General features: G+C 44.3%; 1 protein-coding gene across 1 annotated transcript in view; it reads right to left on the bottom strand.

Moving 5' to 3' along the window:
- Nucleotides 1-19,532, bottom strand: part of ANKRD24 (ankyrin repeat domain 24) — a 62,581-nt gene that overhangs the window by 31,617 nt on the left and 11,432 nt on the right. Inside the window, exons 5-14 of the mRNA XM_069215897.1 lie at nucleotides 15,723-15,780; nucleotides 14,354-14,424; nucleotides 14,148-14,254; nucleotides 12,538-12,725; nucleotides 9,218-9,252; nucleotides 6,047-6,142; nucleotides 3,526-3,642; nucleotides 3,292-3,399; nucleotides 483-527; nucleotides 173-262 (exon numbers count right to left, since the gene is read on the bottom strand). Coding sequence (XP_069071998.1) covers nucleotides 173-262; nucleotides 483-527; nucleotides 3,292-3,399; nucleotides 3,526-3,642; nucleotides 6,047-6,142; nucleotides 9,218-9,252; nucleotides 12,538-12,725; nucleotides 14,148-14,254; nucleotides 14,354-14,424; nucleotides 15,723-15,780 — 915 coding nt within the window. The remainder of the gene's footprint in view (nucleotides 1-172; nucleotides 263-482; nucleotides 528-3,291; nucleotides 3,400-3,525; nucleotides 3,643-6,046; nucleotides 6,143-9,217; nucleotides 9,253-12,537; nucleotides 12,726-14,147; nucleotides 14,255-14,353; nucleotides 14,425-15,722; nucleotides 15,781-19,532) is intronic.

Below are 19,532 nucleotides of genomic sequence, written 5' to 3' on the forward strand. Positions count from 1 at the left end.
AACTAAGCAGATTCACATTGACCAGACACATTACAATCAAGGGTCTCCAAAGTCTGAAAATATGTACACCTCAACTTAAATGGATGTGTGGATTAGTGGCAAATCTTTCTGATTTCACTCCTGCCCTTTTGTTACGACCTCCGACTGAACAAACAGACAATATCTACTGTACCTTAAGTTGACTACGCAGAGCCTCCATCCCCTGTCTGAGTTGATCTTTTTCTAGGTCTTTCTCTGCCAGCTGCTGTTGGAGAACACGTATCTGTTGGTCGAGGAGATGTAGAGACTTATTATACAAGGTTCCACTTTAACAGACCCTTCCGTGGTACAAGAATGCCTTTCCTCATCCACGCACTCTACAGTCACACAGCTCCGCAAGAGGTGAAACAACCACATGAATGTTTCATTCAGGGCATTGTGGATCTGGTGTTTGGAAATACTACCACCCCAAGTCCACCAGCTGGAGATGAGAAAGTATTCACCTGTTCTTCACAGGAGTGGATGGTGCTTTCTTCCAAATTAGATCTCTGTTGCGGGGGAAAGAGAAAGGTGATAATTTATGAAGAGGCTAGAATGATTGACTGTAGACCAGACTCATCAAAACAAAACAAAACTTACCATCAAATCATCCAAATGCTTATGAGCAAACCAAAATACTGCTGCATTCCAAAATATGTAACAACACACTTTTCTGATCACCAAAGGAGGCACAGACCCCAGAGAGAGCAAGGGTATACTACATCCTTCACCAATGGATCAAACTGATTATTGCAATACCCGATTGACGATGAAGAGCACACAACAATCAATAATTCAAGAGAAGTATGTTCATACAACATAGTTTAAGTGGTATGAGTGTTATGGATGATTCTTGTGTTTGTCAACTCTACGCATGACACATGTCTAGAAATAGCCATGCAGAGCCCTCCATTATCCTTGCGTCTAGGCGCAAAAGCAAATAATTGCATTTGTTTCCATCAAGTGTCTTTGATGTGGTTATTCCCCTTCCAGGGCCATTTGTTTTCCTTTTCATTATAAATATCTTCATTTCAAGTCAGACAGTACTGGATTCCTCATACACCTCACAGTTTTTTTTAGCAGATATTGAGTTTATTGTATTCTCTCCAACTGACGTGCTTAGTGCACTCATGTTAAGCACAGTCCTTTTCGTGTTCTGTTAACATTTCATGTACTGGTCCTGTGTAGGTTGTCAAGTCCAGTGCTTCCATGACTCGGCCACGGGGAAATGATCTTACCAAGCCCACGACTCTTCTTCGGGACGCTCAACAGCACCCTGTCTCTGTGGTATATGTGTTGGGTGGTAGACCACCCAGAGTGCGACGGTCTATTCTCAAATATAGATATTTTCTAGAGTGGTGAGAAATTGTGTATTTGTTCTGTGAAATTTAGTGAAATGTCATTCAAATTGATCCAGGTGGTGAATTCGCTGCTCTTTCACTTCTACAAAGTGCTTTATGGTTAGTGATTGTGCTCTCTCTCTACAGTCCACCGTCTGAATGACAGATTTTATTCATGTTTATGAGTTATTTACTGGTCTGTAACTGCTCCTTTCTCTATGGTCTGTATTCTAGACGGTAATTGCTCCATTCTCTATGATATGTACCTTGCACAGTGATTCCTCTCCTTTGATTGGTCTGTATTCTATATAGGTGCAGTCACCCCCTCTATGATCTGTATCTTAGATGATGATTGCTCCCCTCTCTATGACCTGTGACCCAGATAGTGTTTGCTCCACCTTCTATAATCTGTAAAGTACATGGTGATCACTCCCCACTCAATGATCTTGTTCTGATTACTCTCTTCTCCACAATATGTATTCTCTGTGGTAACTGAGCTCCATCTTGGATGTTGATTGCCCTCCTCTCTATGATCTGTGCCCTAGATAGTGTTTGCTCCACTCTATGGGATGTATAGTAATTAGTAATTAGTCCCCACTCTAAATTCTCTATCTTGGATGATGACTTATTTTGTCTTTATGATCATGGTCCTAGATAGTGGTTGTTTCACTCTCTATGGCCCTCATTCCGACCCTGGCGGTTTGAAACCGCCAGGGTGGAGGGCAGAGGAAGCACCGCCAACAGGCTGGCGGTAAAGCCGCGGTCAGAAAAGGGGAACCGGCGGTTTCCCGCCGGTTTACCCCTGGCCCAGGGAATCCTCCATGGCGGCGCTGCTTTCAGCGCCGCCATGGGGATTCCGACCCCCTTCCCGCCAGCTTGTTTCTGGCGGTTTACACCGCCAGAACCAGGCTGGCGGGAACGGGTGTCGTGGGGCCCCTCGGGGCCCCTGCACTGCCCATGCCACTGGCATGGGCAGTGCAGGGGCCCCCTAACAGGGCCCCACAATGATTTTCACTGTCTGCTTTGCAGACACTGAAAATCGCGACGGGTGCCACTGCACCCGTCGCACCCCTGCAAATCCGCCGGCTCCATTCGGAGCCGGCTTCCTCTTTGCAGGGGCTTTCCCGCTGGGCCGCAGGCGATCTTTTGGGGATCGCCCGCCGGCCCAGCGGGAAAGTTAGAATGACCGCCGCGGTCATTTGACTGCGGTGCGGTCTTTTGGCGGTTTCCGCCGGGGTCAGAATGACCCCCTATGTTCTGAATTGTACATGGTGACTAGTCCCTACTCTATGATTTCTATATCAGATGTTGATTGCTCTCTTATGATCTATATCCTAGATAGTGTTTGCTCCGCTCTCTATGAGCTGTCTCGTAGATGGTAATTAGACCCTACTCTATGATCTCTATCTTCAATGATGACTGCTCCCATCTCTATGATCTGTCTCCTAAATGGTGTTTGCCCCTCTCTCTATGGTAATTAGTCCCTGCTTTGTGATTTCTATGACCTCTCACATTTTAACTGCTCTCCTCTCTATGATCTGTGCCCTAGATACATTCTGGCCCTCTCTCTATGATGATAAGTTGCTACTTGATAACCTCTATGAACTCTTGGATATTGATTGTTCTCTTCTCTATGATCTATGTCCTAAATATTTCTTGCCCCTCTGTCTATGGTGATTAGTCCCTACTCTGTGACTTCTATGACTGCTTGCATTTTGACTGCTCTTCTTTCTACGATCTGTGCCCTAGATAATTTTTGCCCCTCTCTCAATGGTGATTAGTCCCTACTCTATGATCTCTATGATTTCCTGGATGTTGATTGCACTCCTGTCAATGAGAAACATCCTGTTGATGACTGACCCCCCTCTCTATAATTTATATCTCAGATGGTGACTACCCCCTTATCTACGCACTCTGTCATTTTCAGACTCACTTCCTTCTTCTGTTTCTTCAGCATCTGCTCTTGGTTCTGGATCTTCTGCAGAAGGTCTGTGCGTTCTTGCCTTAGGCGCACAATTTCTTCATTCACATCCTTGTCCTCCTGCAACGGGTGAAAGAAAGATTGATGATGGCGCAGATTTGTTAGTGATATCGGCGTACCTTAGCCCTTAGAATGCTCGGGAATAATCCTCTATTGGCATATTCTGCCTCCAGAAGCAGGTATTACCTTCGCAGACTTCTTAGCATCTCCTTTACGCTTGTTGGGTTTGGAGCTACTCTTAACTGGAGTCGGTGCAGGTGCCAGGGATGGAGCAGGAGCTTGTGTTGGAGTCTGGGGTCTGCTCTGAAAATCAGAAAACAAAAGGTGTCAAATAAAACTCATGAGGGTGCCAGGAAGTGCCTCCCTGCAGGAATCTTTTTAAAGAGATAGTAATATGTAATTTAAGTATCAAATGCAGAAATGTAAGTTTGGTGACAGTGTTGTAAAGTTGGTCATGCATTGTTAAAATGTGAGAGTGGTACAGGATAAAAATGTATTCTAGGTGTTTTGGGGAAGATAGGAGTCACACCATTTGGTAAATTCCTGAAAGAGTGAACAGTAGGTGAGAGCCCGGGCGAGTTAAGAAAGTGTGTGTACCTTGTGATAACTTTTTGATGAGGTGACTTGTGTAGTTTTGCATGTGTGGTGCAACTGCGAGTATGATCTGAAATGACATTGTGTGTGTAAGCATGTGGTAAAGGATTTGTGTGTTGTGTTTGGTGTAGGCATAAAGTGAAGTGTGAGTGTGGTGAGTGATAAAATTGGGCATATAAGTGCCAGGGCAATATGTATCTGCAGTGCTGCTCTAAGCCTCACAGCATTTAGAAGGCCTTGCTTTAGTGAAAGTGAAACTGTGCCTTCCTGCCTTAGGGAAAGAGGTATTGTATGTGTTAAATATACTAATCCAGTCTTTGGCAAGGTCAGGGAGGGAAGAAAAGAACCCTACCACTCAACCTTCAAGGGCAAGCCAGGGGCACATGTTCAGAACATGCCACCATGGCTGCTCTGCCAGACTTTAGAGGATTCATGTTTTTAAACAGCCTGGTCTTAAAGTCCTGTGATGTCTAATAGTCCCCTGATGTATTTGTATTTAGAACTCACTGTCATTTCAAGCCCTGAAAAAGGCCTAGGCCTGCAAGCAATGACAGGGCGAAACACGTGTTGGCTGCAGACCTCCGAATCCTCTCTTTTCTGCAATTATTTGTAATATATAATATTGGAATTACTTAACTTTTGGATAAGCAGTATTACAATGTGATTCTTACTAATCGAGGACCCTCACTTCAAATTCTACATTACTCACGGCCAAGGATATCAAATTACATATCAGGCACCTCCCCCACAAATCTATAGCTTATAAAACGTACACAAAAATGTAAGGGTACCCGTGCATATCTTAGGGTTCGGCACCTTTACGTGTATGGCAGCCCCAGGGTTCGCCGTGCATTCAGGTGTTCTAATTTGCTGCTCCACTTGCCTGTAACTAAAACTTTTCAGAAACAACTGAATATTTCAAATGAAACTAAGATCCTGTCCTTGTGCACTCTTTTTCTACTATTTGTTCTTCCCCATCATACATTTTTTGTGCTGTAGGAGAAGAAAGAGCACTATGCTATGCATTAAAAAAGTATAGAAACTGTGATGCTGCATGCAGTGGGGACCAAGTCAGTGAGCATCAGGACGGGGGTCAAAGGTGTGGCTAAAAAAAGAAAATATTCTGTAACATTTTTTGGTCTTTCACCCTCAGGTAGCTACATATAAAATAACATGCAGCTTAAAATTAGTTAATGCATTGCAGAGGTTTGTGTGTAACCAGAGAGCCACAGAATTGAGTCTTGGTTGGTGCAGTGGAGTGACGTGTATTTTTAGTGCTACGAGGTCACAGCCTGTGACAGAAAGCAGCGCAAATATGTAATACATCATTTTAAACTTGCATTACACACAGCAATGTGCAAAATGTTTACAATAAAATGGTTCTTCCAAAAAATAGATTTTAGTAATACCCAGTGTGTACGTAGTGGAATTATTTTAACATTACTGTCCCTTTAACATCTCCTCGTGTAGTACGCACGATATAAATACGTTTGTAATTAAAAGCACACGCTTCACAGCCCAGTTGTTAACTCTTTATACTACCACTAAAAAATAATAAATCTTTGTCACACAAAGCTTTGAGTGATTAGGTCAATTAAAGCCAGTACCGGCTCCAGGGCATGCTTTACACTTGCAGATTAACTTGTAGCTCAGATTTGCATTTCTTTCAGGCAAGCAGGCACCCTGGCAGGATAGCTTGTTTAGATGCCTGCCCGGCGCTGGTTTCACTGCACAGGAGAGTCACTGAATAGCTGAAGCATTCAAACTGTCAGAATTAGCCGTCCCGGGATGGTTGTCTTTTAAGAAAAAGTAGGGGAATGGTGTTTCATAAATCATAAAAGTATGGGCACGTCGGGCCCCTCCGATCCTGCCCACTTTGACCACTAGCTATAAGTACACCAACATGACATGACAGTTTCCAGCCAGGTTCTCCCAAGGTTAACCGTGCAAGGTCATCTTTGTCTGTGAAATTTGTTTTGTTTACCGAACAATACACTAAACAGAGTAGGGTGTAGGTAGTTTGTGACTGCCTTTATTGGCAGAAGCTATGCTGTAGCTCTCTGGTGTAAGTCTGTTGAACCATCAGTCTCACAGTGGAGTGGTGGCACCTTACCAGTCCCGGGGCACTGGGCGGTGGAGGCGCTCTTCTCTTTCGTGGGGTGGTGCTCGTCTCTTGGTTGGAGGGTGGTGGAGGACTGGGTGCAGGCAACTACAAAACAACAAATTCAGTAAAGGGTTGGCATGTGATGCTTCTCCTTCAGGTCCATTCTCCGTGACATCCTTTCCTCACGTCCCCCTCCGCATGCCATCCTTCCCCCTTCCATACTTCCCTAAGCCATTCTGCCTCATAAAGCCCTTCTCCATGTCTTCCTCTCTCCTTCACCTACAGCTGTCATTCCCCCATATGCCATCCTTTCCACACTGTGATGTGTTCTGTATTGATTTTGCCAATTCCATTAATATTGTGCATCTGCCAATCATTCTTTACACACTAAAGGCCTCATAGGCTTATCACTTCCATATTTATCTTTATTGTGATTATAATTGCATAACACTTAGGCCCTGGCAAAATCTGCATTACACGGGCACAATCTTGTGTAATTTTGATAATTTCACATTATGCTTGCTACACAAAGTTCCTAAGATGAGCATGTTGCACAATTACATGCTGTTCACAGCACAAATCTAGTGTAAGCGCACAGGACCTGTTTACGGCGCGTGAGCTTTTTTTAGCACAAAATGCGCCCTTGGGTCCAAAATAGACACAAAGGCGCAGTTCACTCTAAAATATAAAACCAAACGCGGATTTTCAATTTCACTTAATTACTCCACATTTTCTGTAATTTTGTATAATTAAGCAAAAGCAAATTACACAAAATTCGCACACCGCTAACTACGTTCTGTACTCATGATGAGTTTTGACAATGTGTTTTACTTTTCCTATTCATAGACTCACCTGTTGGATAGTGTTTTAATACTAATATAGAGAGCCTGCATTTGTAAAATGGTGGAATAATGAACATTGGTGTTCTATCATCCTACATCACAGGTAATGTTGATAGTTTTCTGACAATGGTTTAGAAAGCAATATAGGAGCAGTGCTTTCAGTCCTCTTGGGGAGGGAGGAACATATTGACTTCTGAAGAATCTGCAGTTTTTCTACTAAAGCCACAGATTGAAAATATCCTGGATCCCAAAAACATAAAGGGGGTCATTACAACATTGGCGGGCGGCTACCGCCGCCCGCTAAGCTGTAACCGCTGTGCGGCCGCCAATGCAGCCACACTCCCGCGGTCCCCATTACAACATCCCGCTGGGCCGGCGGGCGTAAACTAGGTTTACTAGGACACTAGGCCCAGCGGGATGCGGCCGCAACATAGGAGCCGGCTCCTAATGGAGCCAGCGATGTTGCGGCCGTACGACGGGTGCAGTAGCACCCATCGCGCTTTTCACTGTCTGCTATGCAGACAGTGAAAAGCTGCACGGGGCCCCAGGACTCCCCTTACCGCCAGCCTCTTCCTGGCGGTGCAAAACGCCAGAAACAGGCTGGCGGTAGGGGAGTCATAATCCCCAGGGCAGCGCTGCTTGCAGCGCTGCCCTGGCGGATTATCACCGCCGGGGCTAAAATGGCCAGGGTCCCGCCAGGGTCGTAATGACCCCCAAACTGTCCTTGCAGGCAGTACAGGCTGTTAGTTCTCGCATCCAGGTATGCGACAAGTGATGTGCACCCTTTGCAATGGCAAACATTTTCAATGCTAATTGTCTTTAGTGAAGGTTTAATGCAAAGGAAATTAATTTAATGTATTATGTTATCTGCATTCATAATATTTACTGTTTGCTCATCTATTATCATTACAGGTATTGTATTGACTACTATAGTAGTTTTACGGATGTTATGCATTAAATTGGTTCCAAGCAATGCTTCATGCTTTTTGTGTGTGCTGTATAGGGAAAGGAGAAAGTGAACCCACTAAAACCCTGTGTCTGGCAGGTGCTGGTTTATTTCTGTGATGTTGAAACCCCAAACTCCCTGTGGGTAAGTTCAGTGGAGACTCGTGAGCCACCACCTGTGCATTTTCCCCACTCAGATTGGTAGAACTGTGCTTGACTAAGGGTCAAGGGAAATCAGCCAGGAATGGTAAAGATTGACCCTTGATCCAAAAAACCATGACACCTTCTTCTTGGTACCCTTCCACATGTCACCATGCCGTCCATTCCAATGTTGTCCTTAACAATGCCATTCCTCCCTCCCAGCCCCATCCTTCCTTAAACCGTGTATCCCTATGTCGTCCATTTCCCTTCCATGCCCTCTTTCCCCGTTATGCCAAAGCACTTAATCGCCTTTCACACTGGACCAATTATCCTCAATGTGTATCCAAGCAGCATCAGAAGCAATTCTCTAGATTGCCATCTGCCAGATGTAACTGATAAACCTAGTTTGATGTTTTCTTCAATGTCTTGTGTTTACAAGGGAAAAACAAAATTACACTTTCCAGAAGAACAGCAAGGGCAGCCTGATATACTCACTCTTTATAAGTGGCAGTGCACCAAGAAATTATAATCCATTAGAACAAAGGTCCAATCAAGATGATATGTATCCCAAATCAATCTTTATTTTCTTTGATGACACAAAACGAGACAGCCAACACGTTTCATTCACCTCCTGTGAACTTCATCAGGGCACTCAAAATTTAGTATCAAATATTGTACAAAATGTATTGTTTCTTATCATGGGTCGACAATTCAATTCAAACTGCATACATGTGCTCGGTACACATCATAATGGCTGGTCCACCTGGCCACAATTGATCAAGGTTATTGCATCATTAAGAATGACACCTTTGTTAGTGTTATCACAGAGCATAGAATGAATGGTCGTAATTACTTAATTTAAGTGAATATCAAAGCAATTCACCAGTTGATACGGACCTGGACGTTGAAATCGTTAACACGTCTACTATTGGTGTATTGCAATTGTCTTACTTCTGAAGTCTGCGTTCTGTAGAACCAGATAACTGAGGTGATCTCACAAAATGCGGACAGCAATAAAAAAAAACGTGGCTGTGTGCACATAGTAGGACTTTGGTGGTGCTATACACATGGGACAAGGGGGATGTGCGGTTATCTGAATGCCCTCCTCGCTGTGACTTTTTTTGAGCCTGACATACTCACACCTGATATTGGACGCTCTGGGATATTTGGTAATGAGTTACTCCCTGAGGGTGCCACCTACTCTAGTATCACTGCCCAGACTTTGAGCCCAATCACTGCGGGGGGAACTTACCTGAGCAGCTATCTCCTGTTTCTCATCTTCCTCCACTGTGTATGTCCAAAAGAGACAAAAATGCTGTGTTAAAGAATTATTTGCAAATTATACTTCAGTTGATCAGAGGGTCTAACAGTGTGCCTAAACACGACAATCAAATGTCAAGACACTTTCAAGACACTAGAAGGATCTAAGGGGGTGATTCTGACCCCGGCGGTCCGGGAGCACTGCCAACAGGCTGGCGGTGCCCCGCAGGGCATTCTGACCTCGGCGCTTTGGCCGCGGTCAGAAGAGGAAAACCGGCGGTCTCCCGTCGGTTTTCCGCTGCCCATAAGAATCCTCCATGGCGGCGCAGCTCGCTGCGCCGCCATGGGGATTCTGACACCCCATACCGCCATCCTGTTGCGGTATGGGGTGTCGTAGGGCCCCTGGGGGCCCCTGCAGTGCCCATGCCATGGGCACTGCAGGGGCCCCCGTAAGAGGGCCCCACTTTGTATTTCAGTGTCTGCTTTGCACCTTTGCTTTGCAGGTCGCACCTTCCCACTCCGCCGGCTCCATTCAGAGCCGGCGTCCTCGTGGGAAGGTTGATTTCCACTGGGCTGGCGGGCGGCCTTTTGGCGGTCGCCCGCCAGCCCAGTGGAAATCCCAGAATCACCGCAGCGGTCTGACGACCGCGGAGCGGTGTTCTGGAGGGGGGAACTCTGGCGGGCGGCCTCCACCGCCCGTCAGAGTTAGAATGACCCCCTAAATGTACACCATGTGCTAATAACTCAGTTTGTTAAACTGCACCCGTGTTCTAAAAGTGTGGATAATAAATTACTTTTAACAAATTGTTTCAAGCAAATCTCAAATGTGCCCTCTGGATGAGCACAATCATTGGTTCTCTGCAGGACTAAGGGGGTGATTCTAACTCTGGCGGGCGGCGGAGGCCGCCCGCCAGAGTTCCCCCCTCCAGAACACCGCTCCGCGGTCAGGAGACCGCCGCGGTGATTCTGGGTTTCCCACTGGGCCGCCCGCCAGCCCAGTGGGAAACAACCCTCCATGAGGATGCCGGCTCCGAATGGAGCCGGCGGAGTGGAGGATGTGCGACGGGTACAGTTGCACCCGTCGCAAATTTCAGTGTCTGCTCAGAAATTCTTTGTGGGGCCCTCTTACGGGGACCCCTGCAGTGCCCATGCCATTGGCCCCACGACACCCCATACCGCCATCCTGTTCCTGGCCAGGAACAGGATGGCGGTATGGGGTGTCAGAATCCTCCATGGCGGCGCAGCAAGCTGCGCCCCCATGGAGGATTCCTTTGGGCAGCGGAAAACCGGCGGGAGACCGCCGGTTTTCCATTTCTGACCGCGGCCAAACCGCCGCGGTCAGAATGCCCTGCGGGGCACTGCCAGCCTGTTGGCGGTGCTCCCGCCGACCCTGGCCCCGGCGGTCCTTGACGGCCGGGGTCAGAATGACCCCCTAAGTACTCAAATAAAGCCCCAGTCATTAAGAGGTTGCCATCAATAATCCACAAAATACTAATTTTGTAAAAAAGAGACATTGTGCTCATTAATGACAAAGGGCCTTATTTAGAGTTTAGTGGAGGGGTTACTCCGTCACAAGCGTGACAGGTATCCCGTCCACCGTATTACAAGTTCCATAGGTTAGAATTAAATTGTAATAAGGCGATCGGGATATCTGTCACATTTGTGATAGAGTAACTCCATCTGCCAAACTCTAAATCTGGCCCAAAGTCTACTCTAAACTTCATGTAAGTTGACCTTTATCACAACAACTTATATGTGTAAATCACAGCTGTACTCACAAGTCAAAATTTAGGTGAGGTTACGTAAGTTCAAAATAGATTTTAAAGGCAACATTGAGGACCACAAATAGAGAGAGATACTGGGACCTGGGACTCTCATCATAGATGTTCTCTTGGCAAAAGTAGGAGGACTGATATGACAGGGGTTTTTGTTTTGTAACAAAATCCCTTCCAGGTCAGACTTTCAAAAACATTAAGTAGACCGTCCTTTAACTAGTCCTTTCACTGTCATGGATTGTGACATTGATTGTTAGGGCTGAGTATTCAGAGTTACATTGTTGATGTCCTCAATGTAGTAGTGTGGTGCCTACTCGTGTGCAATGCAAAACATCAATTGCCCAACACTTAAGTTCATAGTGAATTTGCTCAAGTTCAAAAAGAGATTCTGTTTAAAGGAATTTTCTAGCACAAGAAGTCGGATAATTGGTTGAGGGGATTTTACAATCTAAAAAAGAAGATCTGATCCGATTGTATATGCTTTCAGAATAAATCTAGGCTACACAATTATCTTAACTCGAGAGTTTGGATTTCATTTAGAATCACAGAGTATGCAGAATGAAAATAAAATCTTGGGTGCCCTTCAAGTTCAGAGAGCTTAGGTAAAACATGCCAAATTTTAGATTTAAGAATTGATTGAAAACTTTGGGGGCTTCTTGGAGTTCGGCTGATGCAGAACATCTGCCAAAAATTGGCAGATGTCCCTTTCACCCTAGTTAGACTTTATACATGGGTGGCATTAACTGGCATGATCATACATTCTAAATAGGGTGGACAGGGCAGCCACCAATATTTGGCAAACGTCCTGTATCCATCAATCATTTACATAACCCATAACCTTCTACATAGTAAGAAGGTTATATCTGAATATGAAAGAGAATGTGATAATGTGTTCTCCCACTGCACAATCTAGTGATACCAGTTATTTATAGATCCATGTCATACAGAATAGAATGAACGTATTCTTCAATGCACATCCATGTAGTTTGCACATATAGGAGAATAAAGTTTTTTTAATTCCTCGAAAATTAAAGGTTGTGTTCTTTTGAAAATTCTTCAGGCCAATAATAAAATTGTTAGAGTCCTGTTGGGTCATTTATGATTCATGAGCACTAGCCTATAGTGAATTATTATTTGTGATACCAAGTAGGAAGCAAAAATCATAATGGGCAAAAAGGACAAAGGCAGATACAAGCACAAAAAGTCAAAATTACATTTGGTCAGTGCCTCATGAACCAATGTCAATAGTAAATCATCTGTAGGAATGGAACAATGAAGGGTGGGACAAGAAGATTAATGATCCTGAATACATTTAATGTAATACCTTATATTTAGTGCAGCAGAGGAGAAAATGACTATCAGCAATTTTGATGAGAACACAAATCACTGAGATTATAATAATGATTGTACAACATTGAGGAATGTCATATTAAGCTGTCTTAATATTTAATTAGTGATCACATATCCACTTATATTGAGAGACCACTGACTATGGTCTGAAGAAAAACAGGCATTTGTATCCTGCCGTGCTGCTTACCACTGGCCCAAGAGCGGCGCTGGGAAGCTTCCTGCAGGAAATGCTGGATGAGGGAGTTTCCTGTGGCCATGCTGTAGTGCACAGCATCATGTCCCAGGCCATCCACGATGCTCACCGTGGCACCACCGTGCACCAGAACCTCTACGGTCTCCACGCTGTCATTCTCACAAGCCAACATCAGGGCAGTCCTACAGAGAGCATAAAATATGAGACTTGGGTGGTTGGGTAGAGTGAGACAGCGAAAAGCAGAAAAAATATGGGAAAACAAAAAGGAGTTTGTCAATTAGAAAGAGAGGATAGGACAAAGATGTTAGTGTCAGAGGTTGGCTGACGAGACTGAAACAGAGGAAAATCAGAGAAGAGGCGACAGGAAGTCTAATAACAATAAACAGGACAGCATGGAGATGACAAGATGAGGTGGTGATAAAGTCCAGGCAAAGGATACTTGAGGATATGAGACAACATAGCCAGAAAAATGTGAAGAGACAGTGAACCTGAAAGAGTGATTCAGCGGGTGCTGCTACCAACCTTGAAGAGATGGGGATGTAAACATTCTTGGAGAAATAATTAAAGGTCTCCAAGGGAGCAACCAAGTTCTCTATTCCCACAAGGGAAATAAATATACGTCGGTGAGAGCAAGACAAGTATAGAGGATTATTTCTGAATATGAAACAAATTAGTTAGGAGGACAATGAAGAAAGAAGTAATGTAGATAAATAAACACGTAGGAAACATAGGACAAGGAGAAGTCAGGATGAGAGCATAGGTGATACAGATAGATAGATAGATAGATAGATAGATAGATAGATAGATAGATAGATAGATAGATAGATAGATAGATAGATAGATAGCAATATTTACCAGTCTCATTAAGGGTTTGTGGAGAGATCCTTATGGAACTTTCTACTGACATAGCCAACAGACAGAGGGCTTCATTACAAGATACCCAATGGTAGCCCCATTGAGTCTGCCCATGGAGTTACCAATACTAGAGGTAATCATAACTCCTGGGAGTGGAGTTAACGGGAAATCACAGGAAGAACCCTGAAGTTCCTCTAAAAAATTAAGAATCGCCGAGGGATTCTGTTATATTCTGTCTGATTACCCTATTTCCTCATTTCGCAATGTAGCTTTACTCAGCAATGTCAGCTGCTTTCAGCATCCAAAATCCCAGGGTAAAATGTACCAGGTCTGCAGATTTACCTGGGTCCTTGCAATTCTCAGTGGGTCCAGTTACTTTGTTATCAGATCGATAGTGAATATCAGGGCCCTGAAGTGCATTGGAAAGAAACTACTGTGGACTGATTACTAAATCATCGCATATTTTTTGCTGGAACACCAAAAATATAGTGATCCTTAAACCTTAGGAATAACCAATAGGTTGTCAATAGTCAATAGAAGGCCACAGTGCCAAAGTGAGTTTCAAATTCTAAAGTGTTCTTTGCACCAATAACAAAAGTCATCAAAGCAATACATGACTGCCAAACCCTTGTAGAGCTCCCTTTCCTTAGAATTTGTCTTGACTGGAAGTGATATACCATAGCAGAATTAACTGCGCGATGACATGGTAGACCAATGTTTGACTAAGTGACGTGGAACAGCAGACCCACCGTCCCTGCAGGTCTCTCGCATTGACGCTAGCGCCTCGATGCAGCAGGTACTGGCACAGCTCCGAGTGGCTCATTTGAGCTGCAAGGATCAAAGCAGTGGAACCTTCCTAAGGATGAAAAGAGAGAAGGGTGAGGGACAAACAAGACTTACTACCAAGGGGCGTCAACAATTGGTCATTTATCAGATCAGGGCAGCGCGGCCTTACCCGGTCTTTGGCATTGAGCGGAGCCTTGAATTCACAAAGGGTGTCTGTGCAGGACATGCAGCCGCTTACTGCTGATGGGAAAGAGAGGTAGACAGAGTGAACATCTGAGGCTGAGATGTGAAGAGATTATTGAGGCTGATTTTGAGACCAACACGAGAGAAATATCATAAGAATAATGTAAAGAAGAGAAAAGAAAGAGGAAGACAAAGGCTTCATTTAGTATTTAGATGTCTGGAGGAGAGTACGAAGTAAGATCTTCTGGCTGAATTTCCTCCACCTTTGGAATTGCATCAAAGAGGAATTTCCGCCTCTAGATTGTACTCCGTATTTAAATTTCCTCCCTAACTTGGCAGATTTTCAGATTCCTCCACACTTTAGATGATGCACTTGGTGTCAGGATGCCATCCCAGAATAAGAGAGGGAAAAATGTGCCCGGGCACTCTTCCACAGAGTCTAACCTAAGAGTGTTTTTTTATTTTGGTGAATGAACTTTAAAATGTTGGTATTACTTTTTGTGACTAACATGGACACATGATATATGTAGATGATCCTTTATAATAGAATTGTGCTACTCATTGTTACAGAAGTAACTAATTTAAATAAAAGGGATTAAAAAAGTGAGAAACATCACCAAAGAGACAGACTGAAAGAAGTCAAATGAAAGAAAAGCAAAATAATGTAATGGAAAATTAAAAGCAAAAGAGGAATGTTCAAGGTAGTCGGAAATTATGGAGAATGGGCTAAGACAATGAACATGGAGCAAAGACAGTGTTTAGAGCTGAAGGAAAGAGGGCCAGAACTCTGTTCATGTGTCTTTGATTAATGCTCACCACATTACCACCCACAAACAGTTCTGCGTGGAGTGAGAAATGTAGATAGTGTGGGCAAATGGGTTACTTCAAATCACTATGTACATTGTTTTGTTGGAGGGCATGGTTAAATACGTTGTTTCTTGGCTCAAGGCAGTCCCCTATGATCCTGATTTACAAATGGCTTTATCTTAAGAATTGCTAAAGCAGTCTTAAAGCTACCCTTCATGGTTTAAGACAGACTTTACACTGTATATTCTGGCTTAAGGCAATCTTAACACTGTCTAAGTAAGGAAAACCTTTTTGTAAATCAGGCCATCGTTCTCAAGCAGACTCTGAAGTTACCACTCAAGCTTTGTTGGGATGTGATTGAATGTGGCCATTCTGTGATCTGTGAATGATGTCATGATGTGTCTCAACACACCAGATGACACATCAAAGTGAGGAATATTGTAAAATGCTGATTGTTGGTGATTGTTAGCAATGCAAAACTGTGTAAAGGAATCTGTTTTTTTAATTTATACTATATATCCCCTAAAAGTGGCACATTGCATAATTACCTGCATGGTGCAAAGCTGTCCGACCATTGCTGTCAGCGGCGTCTACAGGGCAAGGTTCCTGTGAAGCAAGAAGCAAAGACCTCCAATGTTTGGTTAGGAATTACTGTTGAGATATGGTCAAGTTAGTAAACGTGCCAATCTAGTAGGGAGACATCAGTTCCCCAGAAAATAATGGCAGCTGTAATACTGATTTCACCTAATCTCCAGATTGTGGATTCTGTGCCTGTAGATGCTTGGCATTAGATGATAGTCAAAGCATGTTAGGAGTAAAGATCTTGTTTGTTTATTCTGCTTTTACACAGTGTTAGGTTGATGTTAGTACTGAACATTTCAGTTTAGGTCATGGTGGGGCAAATCCATGACAGGCTTTCAGGATATCCACGTGTGGTATTGCACCAAATGGAACCAATTTCAACCAAAAGTAGCTTTCTCTAAAGCTGAAATGGACTCTGTCATCGTGGCTATATAGCTACAAAGAAGTGCTATGAGAATTTACAATGTCTACTGCATATGTTTTATTGATTTATTTAATTATGTATTTATATATTGATTTAATTACTAAACTTAAACAATGCAACATAGGCTCGTTTAACAATTAAACTGTTGCATGAACCACCTGCAAGAATTTAAAACATGTTACATACAAAATATAAACATTAACTGCAACACAAAATGCACCTGTTCTTTTAAAAATTGAATTACCATAAAAAACGGTACAAATTGCCTCTGGTTAAACATTCCCATTTCTGTTGCCCATACACAAGATGTTGTGCCTAGTATCCACAAACTTATTTCGTAGGCTGGGCAGCAGCAGTGGGCTGTTCCGGGCACAAAAGAATTGGATGCCAAAACACCTCCCTCCTTTAAAGCCAAGACATAAACTGAGACTTGTAGAAGCAGAACCCAACAGTTTCATCTTGACTTGTCACTTCTTATTTACACTTCTCTGCATTTTATCCTCAGCGTCAACTCTATTCTTAGTCCTCGACGTGGCTTCTAAGGTTTCATCATTTTAGAGTTTAACTGCACTTCTCCAGTTTGTTTCTACTTGTTTTTGGTTACCTCTTTCCTGGATCTTGCTTAAACCATTTAAGTTATATTGATTACTTACGGGGGATCTCTCATGGGCGGTGATCGCCTACCCTGAAATTCCATGGTGGGATTCCTTATCAGGTTTTGTACCTTCGAAGGTCTTCCAGGATTCAATGGTCCTGAGGAGGTGGTATCATAACTGGAGAACAATGATAAGCTTGTGTTCCTTGGGATGGCCTTGAAATAGGCTCCATCATGCCATTCGCCACCTAGCAATAACAGGCAGGAGTGTTTTTTGTGCCTTCAGAACTTCTCCATTTTGGACCAACGCCAGTGTATTGGCTTTTACAGTCGCTGACAGGGAAAGCAAAGCATCATACATTGAATACATGGTTATAAGAGTCCCAATCAGGAGGATTATGCCTGGGGTTTATATCTGAACTTACCACTACAGGAAGCATAACCAGTCTTTCTGAGGTGGCTGAGACTGACTCTATCTCTGTACAACATTCGTTGAGGTAGTTCAACCCATCCATGACACATATATAGTGAGACCATCTGCTTTCAGTTTAGAACCTGAATTTTTTATGGCAGATATGTTCTCCTGAAATAATTGCACTGAGACAACACAGTGCTTAAAGGATACTTGCATTGCAGCACCCACTTTTCAGTGTGTTTAGCCCAGGATGCACATCAAGTATCTCCCTTCCATTGATAGATGTTTCTATATTATCAAGGGCATCAGGACAAGGGTTACAAACCAAAAAGTCGAAAAATGGACCTCTGAATCTGCAGGCTATGGGCTACTTCATTGTGGAACTGCATGAAGTTTGGGTGTTTAGGCTAAGAAGAAGTGAGGTCTATGGTGCTTGCTATCAACCTTTCTTGGTTGCATTCAGTCCCACTATCTTTCAGAGCTCTGTTTCTAGAGCATGGGTGGCTGGCTCATGGTCCTTGTTTCTTTTTTTATCCTCTGTTGACCTCTGTTGATTCTGTTGACTTTTTATCTATGTTGTCCATCGACTCATGCTTGATGTTCCTTTCCTTCCAGTACTATTTATTGCTTTAGGCGATTGCCACTTTAGTTTCAGAGCATGTTGGCTAGTTGAGGGCACGCTGGTGTGAGGAACACCAGACATGAGCTCGTACACGTCTGGTGTGGAAGTATTGGCAATGTAGCCTGGCACCAAGGGGAGTCAAAGCAGCAATCACCAGCTACCTGTGCCACACAGTATTGGAGTCTACAGCCACATCACCCTCTTCCGGCAAAAACCTTGTACCACCTCACCACTCCTCTCCACTTCTTACACAGGATATCATGGGGGATCGCCGCTGAATGTAGCTCAAGGTAGCACTCCAAGGCATAGAAAGCAAGAAGGCATCTCGCTGAGGTCAGAACTCAGCCTTTGTTTTTTCTGCTCTCCCTATACATCCGCGGAGTAGAGCACGCACGTTTGGCATTGTTCGTTCTCAGAATATCCGTCTACACTGGACACTTCATTTCTGAGCTATTGCGCTTGCTTGCTACCATGTTTTGCACCTTGGGGTGCACTGGGCATCTCAAGTCATGTTTTCTTGTTTCCAAGAGTCAACTAACAATAGTTACTATAATGACCATCGGTATGAAAATATTAGAAGTGACTGGAATTTTCCAAATTTGTGAATCCAATCACGCCAATGACTTTCAAGATAAAAAGTAATTGTCTTATTTACTTTTCATGGCTAACTTACACTCGGTGCTCAGTTTGTGCCTGTGGTTGCAGGTGAGGTCTACTGACACTCAGGCCCTCATTCCACCACTCCGGTTTTCTGCCTGCTGGCCCTATTGCAAGTTTCACACTGGCCCAGCGGGAAACAGGCCACAACGTTGACGGGGCTCGTAATCGAGCTGGCTGCAATGTTGTGGTGCGTCGGGTGTGGCCACACCCATTGCGCTTTTCACTGCCTGTAATTCAGGCACTGAAAAGCGCGATGGGGCTGTCCATGGGGGCTCCTGCACTGCCCATGCTACCCGGCACCCTGTCTCCACCAGCCTTTGCATGGCAGTGAAACCGCCATGCAAAAGGCGGCAGAGGGGACTCGTAATCCCCAGGGCAGTGCTGTTTGCAGCACTGCCATGGTGGATTAAGACGGCAGGCATCGCCAGGCTGTCAACCAGTGGCAACATGGTGGTGCTGGCGTTCGGACCACTACTTCCCTGTTTGTCTTTAACATTTCCTTTCCCAGGCTCCCCTATTTGGTCTCCTTCAATGCCCCTTCTGCAAGCTTCTTCAGTGCCCCTCCTGCAAGCTTCGCAATGTCCCTGCTGCAAGCTTCTTCAATGCTCTTCCTGCAAGCTTCTTCAATGCCCCTCCTGCAAGCTTCTTCAATACTCCTCTTACAAGCTTCTCAATGTCCCTCCTGCAAGCGTCTTCAATGCCCCTCCTGCAAGCTTCTCAATGTCCCTCTTGCAAGCTTCTTCAATGCCCCCTCCTGAAAGCTTTTCCAATGCCCCTCCTGCAAGCTTCTCAATGCCCCTCCTGCACGCTTCTTCAATGCCCCTCCTGCAAGCTTCTTAAATGCCCCTCCTGCAAGCTTCTTAAATGCCCCTCCTGCAAGCTTCTCAATGTCCCTCCTGCAAGGTTCTTCAATGTCCCTCCTGCAAGGTTCTTCAATGCCCCTTCTGCAAGCTTCTTCAATGCCCCTTCTGCAAGCTTCGTCAATGCTCCTCCTGCAAGCTTCCTTAATGACCCTCATGCAGGTTCACAACTAGGTGTGAGCAAAGGTGTTTTTTTGCTG

The sequence above is a fragment of the Pleurodeles waltl genome, chromosome 12 (assembly GCF_031143425.1).
Source record: "Pleurodeles waltl isolate 20211129_DDA chromosome 12, aPleWal1.hap1.20221129, whole genome shotgun sequence".
In the NCBI taxonomy this organism is placed as follows: Eukaryota; Metazoa; Chordata; class Amphibia; order Caudata; family Salamandridae; genus Pleurodeles; species Pleurodeles waltl.